The 21,967-nt window shown below is 43.9% G+C and overlaps 1 protein-coding gene across 1 annotated transcript in view; it reads right to left on the reverse strand.

Moving 5' to 3' along the window:
- Positions 1 to 21,967, reverse strand: part of LOC106602381 (glycine receptor subunit alpha-3) — a 103,771-nt gene that overhangs the window by 18,748 nt on the left and 63,056 nt on the right. Inside the window, exons 5-6 of the mRNA XM_014194980.3 lie at positions 20,758 to 20,840; positions 17,063 to 17,200 (exon numbers count right to left, since the gene is read on the reverse strand). Of these exons, the coding sequence (XP_014050455.1) occupies positions 17,063 to 17,200; positions 20,758 to 20,840 (221 nt within the window). The remainder of the gene's footprint in view (positions 1 to 17,062; positions 17,201 to 20,757; positions 20,841 to 21,967) is intronic.

Consider the following 21,967-nt stretch of genomic DNA (forward strand, 5'->3'; position numbering starts at 1 on the left):
GTTTTGGCAGGCCGAGATTTCCTTGTCCCATCTCGCTCTAGCGACTCCTGTGGCAGGCTGGGCGCATGCACCCTGACACGGTCATCATGTGTACGCTGTTTCCTCTGACACATTGATGTGGCTGGCTTCCGGGTTAAGAAGCAGTACGGCTTGGCTGGGTCGTGTTTCGGAGGATGCATGGATCTCGACATTCGCCTCTCCCGAGACCGTACGGGAGCTGTCAGTAATGGAACAAGACTAACTACCAATTGGATACCACGAAATTGGGGAGAAAAAAGGGCCTCGTGGGCCGGATTGGAGTGCCCCCCCTTGCCCTAGACCCACTGCAATTTGCAATAGGTCCACAGACGATGCAATCGCCATCACACTGCCCTATCCCATCTGGAAAAGAGGAATACTTATGTAAGAATGCTGTTCACTGACTACAGCTCAGCATTCAACACCATAGTACCTCCAAGCTCATCATTAAGCTTGAGGCTTTGTGTCTCAACCCCGCCCTGTGCAATTGGGTCATGGAGTTCCTGACAGGCCGCCTCCAGGTGGTGAAGGTAGGAAGCAACATCTCCACTTCTCTGATCCTCAACACAGGGGCCCCACAAGGGTGCGTGCTCAGCTCCCTCCTGTACTCCCTGTTCACCCATGACTGCGTGGCCATACACGCCTCCAACTCAATCATCAGGTTTGCAGACGACACAACAGTAGTAGGCTTGATCACCAACAATGACGAGACAGCCTACAGGGAGGAGGTGAGGGCACTCGGAGTGTGGTGTCAGGAAACAACCTCTCACTCAACATCAACAAAACAAAGGATAGGATCGTGGATCTGGAAACAGCAGAGGGAGCACCCCCCTATCCACATCGACGGGACAGTAGAGGAGAAGGTGGAAAGTTTTACGTTCCTCGGCGTACACATCACGGACAAACTAAAATGGTCCACCCACACAGACAGTGCGGTGAAGAAGGCGCAACACCCGATGTCACAGAAGGCAAAAAAAGATAATCAAGGACAACAACCACCCAAGCCACTGCCTGTTCACACCGCTACCATCCAGAAGGCGAGGTCAGTACAGGTGCATCAAAGCTGGGACCGAGAGACTGAAAAATGGCTTCTATCTCAAGGCAATCAGACTGATAAACAGCCATCACTAACACAGAGGCGCTGCTGGCTACATACAGACTTGAAATCATTGGCCACTCTAACAAATAATAATAATGATGTTTAAATATCTTGCATTACTCATCCCATATGTATATACTGTATTTTATACCATCTACTGCATCTTGCCTATACCGCTCGGTCATTGCTCATCCATATATTTATATGTACATATTCTTACTCCATCCCTTTACTTAGATTTGTGTGTATTAGGTAGTTGTTGTTAAATTGTTAGATTACTTGTTGATATTGCTGCACTGTCAGAACTACAAGCACAAGCATTTCGCTACACTCGCAATAACCATGTGTACGTGACCAATACAATTTGATTTGATTTGAAATGGGTGATGGACATCCACAAAATAATACATACCATACAAAATGTACCATATCATACTAATTGGAATGTGTCGGATTTTCTTACAAAATAATATGAAATGCTCTAAGACCAGGTTGGTGTGTGCCCGTCTGTGTGTGTGTGTGTGTGTGTGTGTATGTCCATCTGTGTGTGTCTGTTCTGGACCTTGACAGCACCTTGCCACTCACAGGCATTAATTGTGACAAGCTGTCAGTGCAGGCCTTGGGGTGGACAATGGAGGAATAGTTTATTTAAACCAGTTTTGTAAAACAGACTTCATTGTACATGGACCGGATGGACAGAAAGAAACCTCACATTTTTTGTCTCTGGATTTCGGCTCATTTCAGGGATGGTTGACCCTTTGAATCGGACGAGTGAGAAAATTTCCCAGGTTATTTTATTACATAAAATGTAATTGTCCATAACTATGACTGTGTCCCAAATGGCACCCTATCCATTACATAGTGCACTACTTTTGACCCAAGCTCTGGTCAGATGTTGTGCACCACATAGGGAATAAGGTCTTTTGGGACACGGCCTGCCTCACTGATATCTGTACCGTATAGATACCGTTATTCATTTCTCACACTAGGACTCTGTAGTCGCTTGAGGAATATACTGCAATAATTCTGAATGAATTCCATGGCCAGCTGGGTTTTCAGGGCCAAACGCCACGTGGCCCTTAATGCACTTCTCTAGTCCCATGAGTCACTGCTATAACCTCTACACCACATGACACCGCCCTACAACAAAACACCCACAAACGACTCCTTCTGCTCTCACTCACTCTCTGCTGGGTTGTGATAATATCAAATGTCTTCCTTTCCTTTCATCCTCTTCTCTGACTCTTTCTGCTCCACCATTCCTTCTCTTTCTGGTCTAGGTCTCTGAGGGAGAGGAGGCATGCAGTAGAGATGTGTGTGTGTGTGTCAGGCCGAGTCTAGACTTGACAGTTCATGCAGCTTTAGTATTCTGATCATGGAATTCCAAACACGTCGTGCATCTTCACCTACTTTGAAATGTGTCTACCGTATCCACATGTGTCCGGATTCCCTTTTCCTGCACTATATTCAAATGCAGGTATGCATTCTACAAATGGTGGAATAGGCTAAATATGATAATAACACAACAACAACAACAGACGGCAGTAGCTAACTACTGTAGCAAACTAACCAGCTAACCTCTGTGTCTAGCTAGCAAGCAACACTAAAGGGATTGCAAACGGGTTAGCATAACTCTAGCCAAACAAAAAATATGTTTAGCTAGCTGGATAGCATTTCCTCCAACGTTATAATGAAAAGGTGTCTCTCGGTCCCAAAACACACGTTTTCTGGAGACTTGTGGGAGGAGTGCTGATGATGTCGCCCACTGTATGCACTTTCGGTAGCCAGATTGCGTCCAGACTGAGGAGAAATCTGTACACAATGCAGCCCTGACCACCTTCTGAAGTGGTCAGTCAGATCTGAACACAATCAGACGACAAAGACAATTTTGTGCATCTAGACGCATCTATTCAATGCGATCTTCACATTCTGATAGCAGAAGTCGCATGTAAGTGTCAAGGGTAGACAGTGTACTGCCTCAGTGTACTGATGTGTGGGTGTGTGTATGTGTGTGCGTGCGCATGTACACATTTTACTATTACTGTGAGTACCAAAAGCACTCAAAAGAATAGTAAACCAACAAAAAGTCAGAGAAGTGGGGACATTTTGCCGGTCCTCACTTGTAAAAAAATGCTATTTTAGGGTTAGGTTTAAAATTAGGGTTAGGGGTGAGGTTTAGGGTTTGGGAAATAGAGGTTTGAATGGGAATCAATTGTTGGTCCCCACTGACTATACCAAACATTAAGAACACCTGCTCTTTCCAAGACAGACTGACCAGGTGAATCCAGGTGAAATATATGATCCCTTATTGATGTCACTTGTTAAATCCACTTCAATCAGTGTAGATGAAGGGGAGGAGACGGGTTAAAGAAGGATTTTTAAGCCTTGAGACAACTGAGACATGGATTGTTTATGTGTGTCAGTCAGAAGGTGAATGGGCAAGACAAAAGATGCAAGTGCCTTTGAACGGGGTATGGTAGTAGGTGCCAGGCACACCGGTTTGTGTCAAGAACTGCAACAGTGATGGGTTTTTCACGCTCAACAGTTTCCCTGTGTGTATAAAGAATGGTCCACCACCCAAAGGACATCAGGCCAACCTGACACAACATGGACCAGCATCCCTGTGTATAGTAAGTGTGTGTCTGTATATGTATGTTTGCAATCACAACAAGCCAAGGGGTGCAGGCAGTCAGGCAGCTGGGAGGCTAGCATGTAAGCCCCATAGACCAACGTTTCTTAAAGTATAGGTCGCGACCCAAATAATGTATAAATATTTCATTAATTACTGGATTTGATTTGGCCAAGTGCAACTGCGCTCTCAGTTCAGTGCGCTCTCTGCTTAGCAGCGGTCTCTGCTCAGTTTGGCAGCTGCGCGAGTAGGAGTGGGAGAGGTAGAGGGAGATGCCCTTGTGCTTCGCGGTTCACCGGATCTTTTTCGGCAGTTTTCTTGAAGATCATTCCGCGACCCACACACTGCAGCGCAGTGGTTCAAGCCACTGACTTGTTATTCCCACACGCCATCACTCACCGCTGTCATGAAATGGACTCATGCTAGCCACAAGTTCTGACTGAGCTCAGTCATGAAACGGAAATACAGTGATGACTTTTTGTCTCTTTCATACAAACTTTGAGGAATAACGAGGCGCGCCCACAATGTATTATGTGTGGGGAAGTGCTTAGTAATGAGTCTCTCAAAACGAACAAAGTAATAAAACGACACGTACTGACCAAACATCTACAGCATGACGGTAAACCCAGGGAGTTTTTTCAGAACAGGGCAGAATGCTTCAGGATACTGTGCTTCGAAAGTTGAAAAGTAAGTCAACTAACAAGACATTGTTGTCATTTTATAACAGGTGATGATAAGCAGAATAAGGGAGTACTATCTCTCATAGTAGTAGATGTGAGTTTATCTTTCAAACAATCCCCTGGCCTTGTAACGTTACACAGCTAATAGCTAACGTTAGCCAAAGCAAGCTAACTAGCTACTGATAGTGCAACCCTAAGAAACAGTACAGATGAAGATGAACAATTCAGGCCTACTGTACATTTTACTGTAGAAATTATTGTTGAAAACAAGTCTAGGTTGGAACTGTTGCAAGTAATCATTTTTATTTTGAACTTGAATAAACTGATTGAAGCAAGATGCTTTTTGGGGCAAACACTCACACAGTTCTGGGTTGTTCATCTGCAGCAGGAAGCGGTCTCCTGCCTGACAAAGCAGTAGATGTTCTGATCCAGTTTGGCACCACATACCTATGCAAGTCAGGGTTCTCAAGTACAGAAACAGTGTCAATGCTGAGCATGACCTCAGTGTTGCACTGTGAAAAACTGAACCCAGAATAGACCTGCTTGTTGAAAACTTCAACCAGCCACACACACGCCTCATTAGGACTGTGTGTATGTAGGTGTTTTCTGGTCTACATCTGTGTGATGTGATCAATCAGTTTATTCCAGTTCAGAATAAAACAATATGTATTTTAAACAGCAACAGTTCCAACCTAGACTTTCTATCAACTATCATTTATACAGTAAGATTTACAGTAGGCCTGATAATTGTATTTATCTGTACTGTTACTGAGGTTTGCACAATCAAAAAGCCTGTGTGTGTGTGTGTGTGTGTGTGTTCTGTTAGACATCTGTGTAATGTGATCAATCCGTTTATTCCAGTTCAGAATTAAATTATTTATTGTATTTTAACAGCAACAGTTCCAACCTAGACAGGTACGTAAGAGTGTTTTTAATGGGGAAAAATGAACATGAAAAGATTTATGGGTATTTCATTGTTATTTGTTTTTGTCTATATTGCTTTTTTTTTTTGGCATAATTGCAATGAAATGTACCGATATTTACGTATAGTTGCATATTTTCTTAAGCTTGGGTCCCAGGAAAACACAGAATATCTCATTTGGGTCCCAGGCAGAAAAAGTTTAAGAATCCCTGCCATAGACGATAACACTCACATGCTGTACTGTAGTCACCAAGCATAAGTAGCCTCACTGCCTGCACACACACACATAAACAGGACACACAGGAAGAAACCAAATAATAAACAGGAAGTGCTGCTGATTCTGCATCCTGATTGGCTTGGCTTGGCCGGTTTTGATGCCTACCCTCGAATTGCGTGGGTCAATGCCCCTGTGACACCAGCGTGGAGACCCTGTGGCCAGTCAGTTTGATTGACAAGGCTGACTGGTATGCTATGCTAGCCTATGGAGAGTGGTCTATAAGCACGGACCATTGAACCCATCAGTAGAGTACATTTTCTCCGCTCTGTCTCCCTTTTCATAAACACATGTCACACTGGCATTCACCAGAGCCAGACAGAGCTCCGCTGTTGCTTCAGTCAGCATCCTTTATGACTGGAAAGAATGGAGGAAGTTGGCCTTGGAGTTTAAATGGAAGCTGTCGAGAAACAACGTCTCTCTGGTTGGCCTGGGAGAGTGGTTCAGGCAAACAGAAGAGCATTGACGCAGAGGTGTTGAAGAAGAGTATAAAGATGGGCTGTATACTGTACAGCAAGTCTGCATTCTGGTGCTCTGAGAACGCATGTTTGCAATAGGTTAACTGAGTGAATTTTTATATATTTAACCTTTATTTAACTAGGCAAGTCAGTTTAACTAGGCGAGTGAAGCTAATATGGAAGTTAACTTCACAGAGAGTAAAATGACATATAGCCAATGTTATTCATCTCCATCATCTCTCATTAAGGATAATGCATGACTGTGTCTAATCTTTCCATCAATCAGATCCACAGCACTTCAGAAGCTCTTTCAGTAACTGTACTATTACAGTAAATGAGGCCATGGGAATGGCAGACAAGGCCATCAGAGATCAATGGGCCAAATCAAATCAGTGTGTGTGTGTGTGTGTGTGTGTGAGCGCTCGAACGCTGCCTGAAGTGCGCTCGACCCTATCGTGTGTATGTGCCTGTGTGAGTGTGCCTCCGTCCATGCGCGTCTGTGTGTGTGACCCAGCCGTGCCATCTCCTCTGAGCTGATTGACAGAGTGTCCATCTCTCCAGAGTGAACCAGTGAATTATTGATCTCCTGTGGGATAAAATGCTGCACACCGCCTGGACACTAAGTCGATGGCAATAAAGCAGAAAGAGTGCACACACACGCGCACACGCACAGTATGGATCTCAATCAAGCAGAAAGAAAAGCCTCGACCTCATTGAGGGTCACAGAATGACAGACTGAGACTAGGGTATGTTTGGAGAGACCCTATTGGAGGATTGGACTTTGATATTCAATGACTTTCATGTCTGTGGATGTAAGTTGAGCACCACGACTTCAGAAACAGCTGTGGAGTTGAATTATGTACAGTAAACTTAACTGTACATATTCTGTGTAAAGAAACAAATACACTGAGTGTATAAAACATTAGGAACACCTTCCTACTATTGAGGTGCGCACCCACCCTGTACTCCCTTTTGCCCTCAGAACAGCCTCAATTTGTCGGGGCATGGACTCTACAAGGTGTCAAAAGCGTTCCACAAGGATGCAGGCCCGTGGTGACTCCAATGCGCCCCACAGTTGTGTCAAGTTGCCTGGATGTCCTTTGGGTGGTGGACCATTCTTGATACACACGGGAAATTGTTGTGTGTGAAAAACCCAGCAGCGTTGCTGTTCTTCACACACTCAAACCTGTGCGCCTGGCACCTACTACCATACCAGGTTCAAAGGCACTTAAATCTATTTTCTTGCCCATTCATCCTCTGAATGGTACACATAAAAATCAGAAATTGATTATTGTGTAACTGCCTTTTCAGATTGTAATGGGAACCTGTCAAAATTCTGGAAAACTGTCAAATCCCTGAAGAGTTCTACTTCCTCCTCTCTGCCACAACAAATTAATTCACTGGCCTCATTTTGGAAAAAAATCCATAAATGATGCATTTAATCACCATTTTATTTAAGTGGGCTCTCTCTTTGAAATAACTTCTAAGCCTATTCACAATTATATTGGGCTAGATGCAAGGGAAACTTGCTGAATAATCAGAGAAATTATAGTCAAAGCTTTTCTTTTAGGCCGTTTACAGAAAAATAATACCTGGACATTTTGCTGGCAATAGATAACAAAACATCCACAGGAGTCGACCAATTGGATCTTTTTTTCCCCTACAATGTAGAAAATAGTATGAGTAGGTGTGTCTACACTTTTGACTGGTACTGTATATATCTCATACAGGGCACATTTGGAAAAGAGACCTAGGTGTCAATGTCTTCCCTGTCCAAATAAAGGTTAAATAAAAAAGAAGCAAACACAATCCATGTCTCAACCCGTCTCCTCCCCTTCATCTACACTGATTGAAGTGGATTTAACAAGTGACATCAAATAAGGGATCATAGTTTTCACCTGGATTCACCTGGTCAGTCTGTCAAGGAAAGATCAGGTGTTCCTAATACTTTGTACACTCAGTGTATACTGCCCATAACTGTTTACAGCCATTCGCAGTGTAACCAAACAAACATGGCTTGGCATCAAAACACAACCACCACATACGGCTTCTGCAGCACTACCTCGGCACCCCCTCCCCTCGCTTGGTAAAAATAAAATGTTTTGTCTCTGTTGACTAGACTGACACGTTTCCACTGCCGATTATCAACCATCTGCAGGAGATAGTGTTAAACCGACAAAGTGAGTTGAGCTCCATAGAAACAGAATTATCACCCATCACAGAACATCAACATGAATGGGAATATCAGTTCTAGTAATCATGGATCTAGAATTAAAACCTTTTAGAACAGTAGGAAATCACTGACTGCATTCCAGGGCCTCAGCAGAGACCTAGGATATCACCCCACTACCATCCGTTACGTCTATTTACTTGCCAGATATCCTTTTAAAAAGATTATGAGACAGAGAGATGATTCTACCCGGGATATAATTTACAACATTAACAGACGCCGGGGGAGGGATGGCAGGATACAAGCACTCCACTCCCATAGCAGAGACAACAAGCAAAACAAACCTAATATGAATAAATCCAAAACAAAAACAAACGTTGAGGGATTTGTGACATTGGTTGTCATGATTCGTCATCACAGGATGACACACAACCTCCATTATACCATTAAAGAAGAGATTGAATTACAGTATGTTTAATCCTTTTTGTATGCTGCGTTTGCAACCATAGAGGAAAATAAGATAAAACACCCTCATATCTAACCTATACATTTATTCAGAGCCACTTATAAAATCAGTACATTCAACTAGATGAACAACCTCAGACTATCACAATCCCCCCCAAAAAACTGCAGGTTCTTCAAAATACCTGCTTTATATCTGTCTCTTTACTTTCTTATTGGCCACTTCAGTGAGTTTTACCCAGGGTTCATAGGGAGCTCAGGGCCCATGCTACTCCAGATGTTGGCTCTTAATTTGACCAGGATTGTCACAGCAAAATAATCCTGCAGCAACGGGACAGCTGGCTGACTGTTTCAGAGGAGGACAGGATGTATGATGTGACAGAAAGCATTATATCGCGAGAAGTCAGATTAGCTTAAAGTATTATATGTCGACGTGTAAGAAAGAGAGAGAGAGAGATTTAACTCCACCTATCTAACCATTATTTAACCAGGAAGATGGTTAATCCCTTGTGGATGAAATCCTCTTTCACTAGGAACTTGACAAGGAAAGGAGACTAACCATAGGATCTGACACCAGGTAGCTGAATCACTAAATATGTAGACCAGGTGCTCAAAGAAGATGGAGGAACGGTCTATCAGTTGGAATGGCACCCAGCTCAGCTGGAGCTCGATGGACTGAAACATTCAAATCTTAGAAATAGAGTTCCACAGCAATGCAGACTGGCTATGGGCCATGGCACCCTATGGGAGTGTGTCCAACCCTTTTGTGAAGCCTGGCCCCACAGAATTTAATATTGAAGCATTATATCTCTCGCTGAGGGAGATTGGTAAAATCCAGCCTGGGTTTGATCTCACCAGGGGCACTTTAGACATCAATGGGTAAGGGGGAAAGAAAGCCTCTGGAGAATGACATCTGGGTTGTGTTCACTTGGGCAAGCCATTGCAAAACATTTTTCAATGGTTTGCAACGGTAGGTGGTGTATGTTTTTGCCAAGGTCGCTACTGTTACTGTACCAGACAGATCTAAGTGCATTTAGTTTGATCTGACACTCAGACAATTATATTTAACATAGTCCTTCTCCTAAACAACACATTTCCTCCATTCTAAACCCAACCAGAACATCAGTGGTCTGGTATGTGGTATTTTCCTTAAATCAGTTATGCAGTAATCTGTGCATTGCCATCAACTGGTCCAATCAATAGGTGTTTTTCAAGCCCTGATTCAACCATACTGAAGAGGGTTGTGGAGGGGCACCCACAGGAATGTGTTTGACAGACGGTTGGTTGCCCCATGGGACCTCAGCACGACCTACCTGGGACCTCCTGTCAATGAAATACAGTCAATAAGGCTGGGACTGTTCTGACCTGGTATCGCTCTCCCTTTCTCTCTCTTAGTAACAACAGTGCCTTCGGAAAGTATTCAGACCCCTTGACTTTTTTCACGTTTTGTTACGTTACAGCCTTATTCTAAAATTGATTGAATAAAACTATTTCTGCAGCAATCTACACACAATACCAAAGCAAAAATAATTTTTGATTTTCCCCCAAATTTATTACAAATAAAAAACAGAAATATCTTACTTACATAAGTATTCAGACCCTTTGCTATGAGACTTGAAATTGATTTCAGGCGCATCCTGTTTCCATTATCATCCTTGAGATGTTTCTACAACTTGATTGGAGTCCACCTGTGGTAAATTCAATTGATTGGACATGATTTGGAAAGGCACACACCTGCCTATATAAAGGTCCCACAGTTGACAGTACATGTCAGTGCAAAAACCAAGCCATGAGGTCGAAGGAATTGTCCCTAGAGCTCCAAGACAAGATTGTGTCGAGGCACAGATCTGGGGAAGGGTACCAAAAAATGTTTGCCGCATTGAAGGTCCCCAAGAACAAAGTGACCTCCATCATTCTTAAATGGAAGAAGTTTGGAACCACCAAGACTCTTCCTCGAGCTGGCTGCCCGGTCAAACTGAGCAAACAGGGGAGAAGGGCCTTGGTCAGGGAGGTGACCAAGAACCCGACGGTCACTCTGACAGAGCTCTAGAGTTCCTCTGTGGGGATGGGAGAACCTTCCAGAAGGACAACCATCTCTGCAGCACTCCACCAATCAGGCCTTTATGGTAGAGTGGCCAGACGGAAGCCACTCATCAGTAAAAGGCACCTGACAGCCCGCTTGCAGTTTGCCAAAAGGCACCTAAAGACTTTCAGACAATGAGAAACAAATATTCTCTGGTTTGATGAAACCAAGATTGAACCCATTAGCCTGAATGCTAAGCGTCGCGTCTGGAGGAAACCTGGCACCATCCCTAAAGTGAAGCATGGTGGGGGCAGCATCATGCTGTGGGGATGTTTTTCAGCAGCAGGAACTGGAAGACTAGTCAGCATTGAGGCAAAGATGAACGGAGCAAAGTACAGAAAGATCCTTGCTGAAAACCTGTTCCAGAGCGCTCAGGACCTCAGACTGGGGTGAAGGTTCAACCTTCCAACAAGACAACAACCCTAAGCACACAGCCAAGATAACGCAGGTGTGGCTTCGGGACAAGTCTCTGAATGTCCTTGAGTGGCCCAGTCAGATGCCGGACTTGAACCCGATCTACCATCTCTGGAGAGACCTGAAAATAGCTTTAGAGGATCTGCAGAGAAGAATGGGAGAAACTCCCCAAATACAGGGGTGCCAAGCTTGTAACGTCATACCCAAGAAGACTCAAATCAAATCAAATTTTATTTGTCACATACACATCGTTAGCAGATGTTAATGCGAGTGTAGCGAAAAGCTTGTGCTTCCAGTTCCGACAGTGCAGTAATATCGAACAAGTAATCTAACAATTACACAACAACTACCTTATTCACACAAATGTAAAGGGATGGAATAAGAATATGTACATATGAATATATGGATAAGAAATGGCCGAGCGGCATAGGCAAGATGCAATAGATGTTATAAAGAACAGCATATGAGATGAGTAATGTAAGATATGTAAACATTATTAAAGTGGCATTATTTAAAGTGACTAGTGATCCATTTTTTCAAGTGGCAAAGGATTTCAAGTCTGTATGCAGGCAGCAGCCTCTCTGTGTTAGTGATGGCTGTTTAACAGTCTGATGGCCTTGAGATAGTTGTTTTTTAGTCTCTCGGTCCCAGCATTGATGCACCTGTACTGACCTTGCCTTCTGGATGGTAGCGGGGTGAACAGGCAGTGACTCGGGTGGTTGTTGCCCTTGATTATCTTTTTGGCCTTCCTGTGACATCGGGTGCTGTAGGTGTCCTGGAGGGCAGGTAGTTTGCCCCCGGTGATGTGTTGTGCAGACCACACCACCCTCTGGAGAGCCTTGCGGTTGATGGCGGTGCAGTTGCCGTACTAGGCGGTGATACAGCCTGACAGGATGCTCTCAATTGTGCATCTGTAAAAGTTTGTGAAGGTTTTAGGTGACAAGTCAAATGTCTTCAGTCTCCTGAGGTTGAAGAGGCACTGTTGCGCCTTCTTCACCACACTGTCTATGTGGGTGGACCATTTCAGTTTGTCCATGATGTGTACGCCGAGGAACTTGAAGTTTTCCACTTTCTCCACTGCGGTCCCGTCGATGTGGACAGGGGGGTGCTCATCTCTTTTGTTTTGTTGATGTTGAGTGAGAGGTTGTTTTCCTGACACCACACTCTGAGTGCCCTCACCTCCTCCCTGTAGGCTGTCTCGTAGTTGTTGGTAACAAGCCCACTACTGTTGTGTTATCTGCAAACTTGATGATTGAGTTGGAGGCGTGTATGGCCATGCAGTCATGGGTGAACAGCCTTGCGAGGGTTAACACGTTTAAATGCCTTACTCACGTCGGCCACGGAGAAGGAGGGGGGGGCCCGCAGTCCTTGGTAGCATTGGTGGCACTGTATTATCCTCAAAGCAGGCAAAGAAGGTGTTTAGTTTGTCTGGAAGCAAGACGTCGGTGTCCGTGATGTGGCTGGTTTTCTTTTTGTAGTCTGTAATTGCCTGTAGACCCTGCCACATACGTCTCGTGTCTGAGCCGTTGAATTGCGACTCCACTTTGTTCCTATACCGACATTTCACTTGTTTGATTGCCTTGCAGAGGGAATAACTACAATGTTTATATTCGGCCATATTCTCCAACATCTTTCCATGGTTGAATGCGGAGGTTCGAGCTTTCAGTTCTATCCACGATTTATGGTTAGGGTAGGTTTTAATAGGCACAGTGGGTACAACATCTCCAATGCACTTCCTTATAAACTCACTCACCGAGTCAGTGTATAAATCAATGTTATTCTCTGAGGTTTCCCGGAACATTTCCCAGTCCGCGTGATCAAAACAATCTTGAAGCATGGTCAGACCAGCGTTGAATGGTTCTAGTCATATGAACATCCTGTTTGAGTTTCTGCCTACAGGACGGTAGGAGCAAGATGGAGTCGTGGTCGGATTTGCCGAAGGGAGGGCAGGGGAGGGCCTTGTATGGATTGCGGAAGATAGAGTAGCAGTGGTCAAGTGTATTGCCAGCGCAGGTGCTACAGTCAATGTGTTGGTAGAATTTAGGTAGCCTTGTTCTCAAATTAGCTTTGTTAAAATCCCCAGCTACAATAAATTTAGCCTCAGGATGTATGGTTTCCAGTTAACATGGACTCCAGTGAAATAACTATCTCTCTCTACCTCTCTACCTCTACCTCTGCCTCTCTCTCTACCTCTGCCTCTCTCTCTACCTCTGCCTCTCTCTCTACCTCTGCCTCTCTCTCTACCTCTCTCTCTACCTCTGCCTCTCTCTCTACCTCTGCCTCTCTCTCTACCTCTGCCTCTCTCTCTACCTCTGCCTCTCTCTCTACCCATCTCTACCCCCCCTCTCTCTCTACCCATCTCTACCCGTCTATCTCTCTCTCTACCCGTCTCTCTCTCTCTCTCTCTCTCTACCCGTCTCTCTCTCTCTCTCTCTCTACCCGTCTCTCTCTCTCTCTCTACCCGTCTCTCTCTCTCTCTACCCGTCTATCTCTCTCTCTCTCTACCCGTCTCTCTCTCTCTCTCTCTACCCGTCTCTCTCTCTCTCTCTACCCGTGTCTCTCTCTCTCTCTCTCTCTCTACCCGTGTCTCTCTCTCTCTCTCTCTCTCTCTCTACCCGTGTCTCTCTCTCTCTCTCTCTCTACCCGTCTATCTCTCTCTCTCTACCCGTCTCTCTCTCTCTCTACCCGTCTATCTCTCTCTCTCTACCCGTCTATCTCTCTCTCTCTACCCGTCTATCTCTCTCTCTCTACCCGTCTATCTCTCTCTCTCTACCCGTCTCTCTCTCTCTCTCTACCCGTCTCTCTCTCTCTCTCTACCCGTCTCTCTCTCTCTCTCTGTCTACCCGTCTCTCTCTCTCTCTACCCGTCTCTCTCTCTCTCTACCCGTCTCTCTCTCTCTACCCGTCTCTCTCTCTCTACCCGTCTCTCTCTCTCTCTCTCTCTCTCTACCCGTCTCTCTCTCTCTCTCTCTCTCTACCCGTCTCTCTCTCTCTCTCTCTACCCGTCTCTCTCTCTCTCTACCCGTCTCTCTCTCTCTCTACCCGTCTCTCTCTCTCTACCCGTCTCTCTCTCTCTCTCTCTCTACCCGTCTCTCTCTCTCTCTACCCGTCTCTCTCTCTCTCTACCCGTCTCTCTCTCTCTCTACCCGTCTCTCTCTCTCTCTACCCGTCTCTCTCTCTCTCTCTCTCTACCCGTCTCTCTCTCTCTCTCTCTCTACCCGTCTCTCTCTCTCTCTCTCTCTACCCGTCTCTCTCTCTCTTTACCCGTCTCTCTCTCTCTCTCAGTAACTCACTGTGCGCGCCTGGCAAGTGAGTGAATGTTGGTGATCCTTGACTTGCTCTCGACCTATTAGGTACACACAACTGTCCCACTGTTTATTCCTCCAGACCATGTCTTGAAAACAAACACAGAGAAATTCTGGAGTGCTACATGCCTCCTCCTGTCCTCCTACTGTCTCCTCCAGCACAGAGTGCTCTCCTATTTTCCTGCCTGAATTCTCTCCCCCCCTCTCTTCTCCTTATGTGAAACAGGACAGAGAGCTGACAGCTTCTAAAAATAGCAGCCTGGGTAGAGGCATGTTCTGGCCCTCTCCATTCATAGAATAAGCCTACACTTTGGCTTTTTCGTGCATATAACAAAACTAAATGATTAAGCTTTTTTAAGAACTTAACATTAGGTCCTGACAGTTCTCAGGAGGGCTTTAGTTTAGCGACTGTTTGGTGGTATACTAGTTCACCAAGGCTGCACATTAAACTATTACCATGGAGTGGAAAGCAAGTGGAATAACAATTCCATAGCTACTGTATTACCAAAATGTATACACTGGTATTAAAACTGAATCTCTTTTCAAGTAGTCAGCAGCCAAAACACCTCTTATTGATAGGGGACTGTTTCAGCCTCACTCTAAACACTGTTGACGTGACAACCATGGAAGCCTAGACATGCACTAAGGAGCTTGTTATATATAATTAACGTAGCGAAAGGAGGAAAAAAAACAAGCTTTTTCAATTATCAGATGATAAGGAGTATTCCTTCTCCTACATCTGTCCCCCCCTCTCTCTCTGTACCCCCCTCTCCCTCTACACCCACCCTCTCTCTGCACCCCCCCTCTCTCTCTGCACCCCCCTCTCTTTCTGCACCCCTCTCTCTTTCTCTGCACCCCCCCTCTCTCTCTGTACCCCCCCCTCTCTCTCTGTACCCCCCCCCTCTCTCTCTGTACCCCCCCCTCTCTCTCTGTACCCCCCCTCTCTTTCCCCCCTTTTCTCTGTCCCCCCTTCTCTATCACCCCCCCTTCTCTACCACCCCCCTTCTCTATCACCCCTCCTCTCTCCCTGCCTCCCTCCATCCACCCACCCATCCATCCAAGCCTCTTCCATTCTCTCTGCTGCTCTGTCAGTCATCTAAAAATACATCTTCGTTTCTTTTTCTCCCTCTCGTTAATTGAAGCACAACATAATCCTGATTAGCCAGGAGTGAGGAAGCGGGCGTGCTAAGGCTGACTTAGCGTTGGCAATAAGGACATGACAGGCTCATGAAAGATGCAGGTAGAAGAAACTACATTATTCAGCCTGCAACGCCTCCTACTTCACTGTGCACTTTACTTCACTGGCTGAATAATGCCACACTTAGGCTGCATCTGAAATAGGGCCTGGTCAAAAGTAGTGCACTATATAGGGAATATGCGTGCCATTTCGGACACACCCTCACTCTAGCTAGTGCTGTGGTAGACTGGAGCCTCACACTTCACTGGGCACTTCACTGGCTGCCTGGCTGGCTGTAAACAAGTCTATAGTTGCGTTAGACAGGCAGCCCAGTTCTGATCTTTTCCCCACTAATTGGTATTTTGACCAATCAGATCAGTTCTAAAAAAGATCTGACGTGAGAACATCTGATTTGATTGGTCAAAAGACCAATTAGTGGAAAAAATATCAGAATTGGGCTGCCTGTCTAAACACAACCAAAGAAGCTGAATAAATCCTCACTTAGGCCTAGGATTAATCTAGCACTGCAGTTTGCTGTGAAAGCCTGCAGCGATTGTGTTGTTATGAGAAGGAAGAAAAAGTTAGATTTTTGAGTTAGAATCCTGTTTCGTGACATTGCTCTCCAAATGCTAATAGTAAAAAAATTATAATAAGGCCAAACGTATAATATTGGATAGTGGTGGAGTTAGCTGGAGATGTGGAGTAGAGACCTGCAGTTATTTTTCTGTTATGTGAAAGAAGACCAAGGTTGAATTCCCGAATTGGAACCGTGTTCTCTGACATTGCTGGTTGTAAGAAATGGTAATGGAACTCTGCTGATGTCGAGTATGTTGTGAGCCATATAGCATATGCAGTCTGTGAATATTGAAACGATCTTGAATTGAGTAAAAAAGGCCTGACAGTTTCGGCTCAAAGCCACTTAGATGAGCAATATGAATTTTCTAGTTTTCAAATGTAGATGTAAATGTACATTCTTAAATGTAAATTCATAAATTGTTAATTCTTTCAATGATGTAGTCAAGTTATATGCCACTAAGATTAACACGTCACCATCAACCCATTATCTTGTTTGTGCATTCTGTTTTCTTCGAATGAGTCACAGATTTCCAAAGCAGAAGCGCGAAGACGCTTGTCCCACCATTATTCGTAGCGCTGGTGTTGATGATGCCATACGAAAACATAATTCGATTTCACAATAAAGGTCCCGTCTTTCAACTCTAACTGTGTGGAACAGCCTGAGGAAAGCTCTGTGCATATTCACTAAACCTCATCACATAATAGTAGCTTCATTTGGGATGGAAGATTATTTTGAGTGTTTCTGCACAGTCCGACTGCAATGGACTCGACCTCAAACACTCCCATTGTATCTTACCTGTGTTATAGTGCTTGGTGCAGTATCTCAGATCCGTCTCATCCTTCATTATGAACTGTGGGAGGGTCAACCCATCAGCTACCTGGACTGGTCCATTCTCCTGCCACTCAAAGATCAGGTCGTTCATTGTGTAGCCAACTGGAAAAGAAGAGAGGCGGGACATGCAATCAGATAATATACCCTAGGCCCGGGTTACTGTACAGTAAAAGCACTGTGTCAACAGCTGATGTAAAAAAAGCCTTTATAAATACATATTCAATTGATGATTTATACATTCCAGATTTATGGGAAGATCCAAATATCATAGATACCCTTTGTGTTATATGCTGTAAAATACATGAAATATCAACGCTATAGATTACACTGCATCAAGGATAAGTTGTTCATTTCAATAGATCAACCAGGAATCAATGGTGTTAATGTCGCACTGTCTTTTGTGCTAAAGGAATAAACACTCAGACTTCATAGGCTAATCCGCTATTTAGTATGCCAATCCACAACAACCTTCGATTATAATTGTTTATCCATTTAAAAAAAAAAGGGTAATTCAGGCAATGATTTCCCAGGATGGAATGTGACTGATGCCTTACAGATAATGGAGTGATTGACGTGAACGGAGGAGGGATGGAAAGTATTCTAATGTAATCAGATGAACAAAACGGGTCTGATTCTAAAGCCATGTTGACTTTACGCTAATATCTCAGGAAATCCATGTAAAACTGGGACCTTGAAATGGGGGAAAAAGGAATCCATTTGTTTGTTCCTCGGAATAAGGTCCCAGTTAACTGAGTACTAGTCATCCTAATGACCTCTTTCCATTTGAAGCATTAACATCTCCTATGGTGTCCATCAGCCAGCTATAGGGAACAGGCATTCTAACAGGTATGCACTATTGTGCAAGATGAAAAAGCTATCTAGTGTCCAGTAGGAAAATATATATATTCGAACGTAAGGACACTGAAAGATACCGACAAGAGTTAAATAATCAAGAGAAATTATATGAAATATCTGCAGCTGGATATAGAAGCATCTTGAATATATCTCAACCCTGCATGTAGGCTATTTATCTTTAACCCGAAGTATCCCATGATGCAGTTCACCAGCCCAGGGGACTAGGCAGTGCAGACATTTCGGTTAATATTGGGAGATGAAATTAGTCAAAGCAGCCTCCGCAGTATGAGTCAATGTACTGTAGTCACAACATGACTCAGAACTTCCTCTGCTCCTACATTCCTATTGGTTAGGACTAATGGCTGATTTTCTAATGCCAGTTTACGTCTCAGGTGGTGGATGAGGCGACTTTCCCCCTATGTAAAGCACTTGGAGCATCTGGAAAAGCGCTATGCAAATCCAATAAATGATGACATCATTAGGCTAAATACTGGCCATGCATACATTCTAAATGACTCTACAGTATCCCAACAGACCGACCATCATAACCATTCATTAGTATTGATAAGATTTCATAAATAACCCATGCCTATCCATTTCCCTCCATTCCAGACACCGGGCATCGACCCATCAACATCATTCCCTTTCCACTTTGAACTCACAATTAAATGGCTAAAGCCAGCCAGAAGGGCCTCACCAACTGTGGTACATAAAATAATGAAATGATGCGAGGCCGTACGAATGAAGACAAATTATCTCCCCAAGCATTAAACAGTACAGCGCCATGGTAACTATCCCCCCGGGCCGCAACTGCACAGGAAAGGACAGGGTGAGTAAAAATGTATAAAACAATTAATGATGGTGCTCCATGTAATTATAGCGTCTTCTGTGTCCATTTTGTACTTCTTTCCACATGTTAGAGAGGTGTAGAGGGGGGAGGAAAGGGTGAGGGGAGGAAGAGAGGGAGGACGGGGAGGAGACGGGAGAGTTAGAGGAGACTGGGGGGGGGGGGGGGGGGTCATTTAGCATGGTCATTACTATTAATATAAATTAATCCACCCTCTGCTGCCCCTCTGAACATATCTAATTTGTAGGTAATGAAGGGAGACATAAAGGAGGGCTTCCTACTCGCTACCGGACATTGATTCACTTCCCACTCACTGCAGTGTCTTCCACTATGTCTCCCGCATCTGGCCATGTATGCTAACCTCTGCCTATACCCAAGTCAAATTATACGCTTTCCACAACACAGTACCTAGCTTATTAAAAATAGAGTCAATTCAGAGTCAATTCAAGTTCAGACCAAGTTATAGCACATCATACAGATTGTTCACACATTATTCATATTATATCATATGTGCTCCCTCTGTATTTCTTCAATATATTCCTCAAGTCACTGACTCCAATTCATGCTGATTGGAGTGTTTCTACATTATCTTCTGCGGGTTAACGTGCTTGGCCTATCTGATCCAAGCCGTTCAGCGGCTGGCTGAGCAGAGCAGGCTTTAGTTTAGAGGGTACAGTGTGTCCACTGCTCCTAGCTCTGTGGGAGTAAAGTGTTATCTCGTGACTGGCGTTATCACAGTCATGTTTTGACTAGAGAGAGCGAGAGAGCGAGGGGAGGGCAGTACTACAAACTCTCTGACACAGAGACAGAGATGCCCCGGCTAAAAGCCTCTGCAGCTGCGACACAGCAGCAATCGGCATGAATTATTTTGCGACACACTCGGGCCCCTGTGCAAATGTAAGTATTTGACAATTTGCTACAACTTTTAGTGGACAGCGGACACGTCCAGTGCTGTGTCTCCTCAAGTCCACACATCTTTAACAAGGTAACGGAGCACTTCCTTTACTCCGTGTGGTAAAAACTAATAGGGGAATGTGCTGTAGAGAGATAGGGAACGCATAGCGATTGATGGTCCACAGGGATTGATTTCTGCTGTGTAGGAACCCCACTCACAAACTGAAGCGGCTCGTTTTGATGGATGGAGTGATTGGGACTTGAAATTCACTTAAATGGATTCAGGAAATGGACAAGTGCTACGGGTCAACAATATGGTTAAGATTATGTAGTAATACTATGCGAAAGAAGTGTATATGAATTTTAATATCTATATACGCAGCTAGATATTGATGTTTTACTCAAGAACAATCTGTTCCAATAATTATGATCCTTATATGCACATATTCAGTTGGCATTTGATATGCTTATACATGTCCTCCCTTATTAGAAGTGCAGACTTTTGCATATCTAAATATATGTTAATAACCCTCCACTAACAGCCTTCGTAGCCTTCGTAGCCAATAACTACTGGTCTACTGGCCTGAATGAGTCCATTCCACAAGGCCATAGACAGTCCAGGCAGGAAAAGACCCTAGAGTATTAGGTCAGCAGTGTGTGTGTGTGTGTGTGTGTGTGTGAGAGAGAATGTGTGTGTGTGTGTGTGTGTGTGTGTGTGTAAGCGAGAGCCTACATTCGTGCATCTGTGTGGTCACAAGAGGACATACCACCCACGCTAGCATGACAAGGCATTATTATCCTACCCAGGTAAACCCATGCCCACGCTCTCTTCACCACAAATCTTATCATATTATTTTACCAATGACCTCATTATTTTTGGAACTATAAAAAGCTCCCAAATGCCCGTCAGATGAAAAATTCAATCTGAACATCTTACGCAACAGGCTTTTGTTATTTTATTCCAAATATCCACGACGGATACTTCAGTCACAGGGCTATAATGGGTTGATAATATACTAAATACTGCAGTACTACTACAGTAATACTATAGTGCTGTACTCACAGCTCTCTAGCTGCATGATACACGTCTGTACGTCCATGGGGAAGTTCTTCAGGTCCATCGGACAGGAAAGGGTTAATGTCAATCTGAAAAACAGATAGACAATAGAAAATAAAAACATTTGAGTATACATCACAACTATAAGGCATAGGTATCATTTGACTTGAAAGGGGCTATACATTAGGCATTCATAACTACTTTGCATATTCATCACCATTATCACATGCCTTATGAATGTGTTAAGTATGGGTTATGAATGTGTTTTGAATTCCTTTATATAGGTACCCATCACATTAGGTGGTAGCTGTCATATGCGTCGTAATGATCGGACCAAACTGCAGCGGGTATGTGAAACATCTTCTTGATTTATTAAAGAAATGAACACTGAACAAAAGCACGATGAAAAACAGTCCTGTAAGGTACTCTGACTAGACATGGAACAACCAAACACAAGAGAAAATAAACCCACTTAAATATGGCCTCCAATTAGAAGCAACGACAACCAGCTGCTTCTAATTGGAGGTCGTTCCCAAAACTAACATAGAAATAGACAAACTAGAAAACCCACATAGAAATAGCTAACATAGAACGTAAACCAAAAACCCCGAAACACACTAAACAAACACACACCTGCCACGTCCTGACCAAACTACAATAACAAATACCCCCTTTTACTGGTCAGGACGTGACAGTAGCAGATTTTCTGCTAAGGCCAGACAAAATTGATTTACAGTTTAATGGATTTTCCCCCCAGAAAAGTGAGGCGAGCGAGCAAAAAAAAAAATCTAATAATAAAAAAATATCAGTGCATTAATCTGCTTAATTGTATAGCCTAACAAATAAAAAAATGATTAACAGTAAATAATTGTAATCAAATTAAAATGTTGATGCATAATAATGAGTTCATTAACTGAATGCATCTCTATAGCCGAGGCGTTAACAAAAATATTCATACAAATATGATTAGGCCTCTCATAGACTAGGCCTTGTAGAAAGAGGGTCAATCAAGTTAGGTCTGCCAAATGAATGTAGCAGTATAACCTTCTATCATCATCAAAAAATATATGTTGTTTATAACATGCACAATTAGAAGCATCAATCTATATAGATCAAACGTGACTAAATTCGAGCCCAGTAACTTCTCACCGCATCCTCCTTCGATTGTCTCGTCTGGCTGCAAGGGAAATAGCCCCCACATGCTGATCTGCACGAA

Source organism: Salmo salar, chromosome 04 (assembly GCF_965601325.2).
Source record: "Salmo salar chromosome 04, fSalSal1, whole genome shotgun sequence".
NCBI classification, from domain to species: domain Eukaryota; kingdom Metazoa; phylum Chordata; class Actinopteri; order Salmoniformes; family Salmonidae; genus Salmo; species Salmo salar.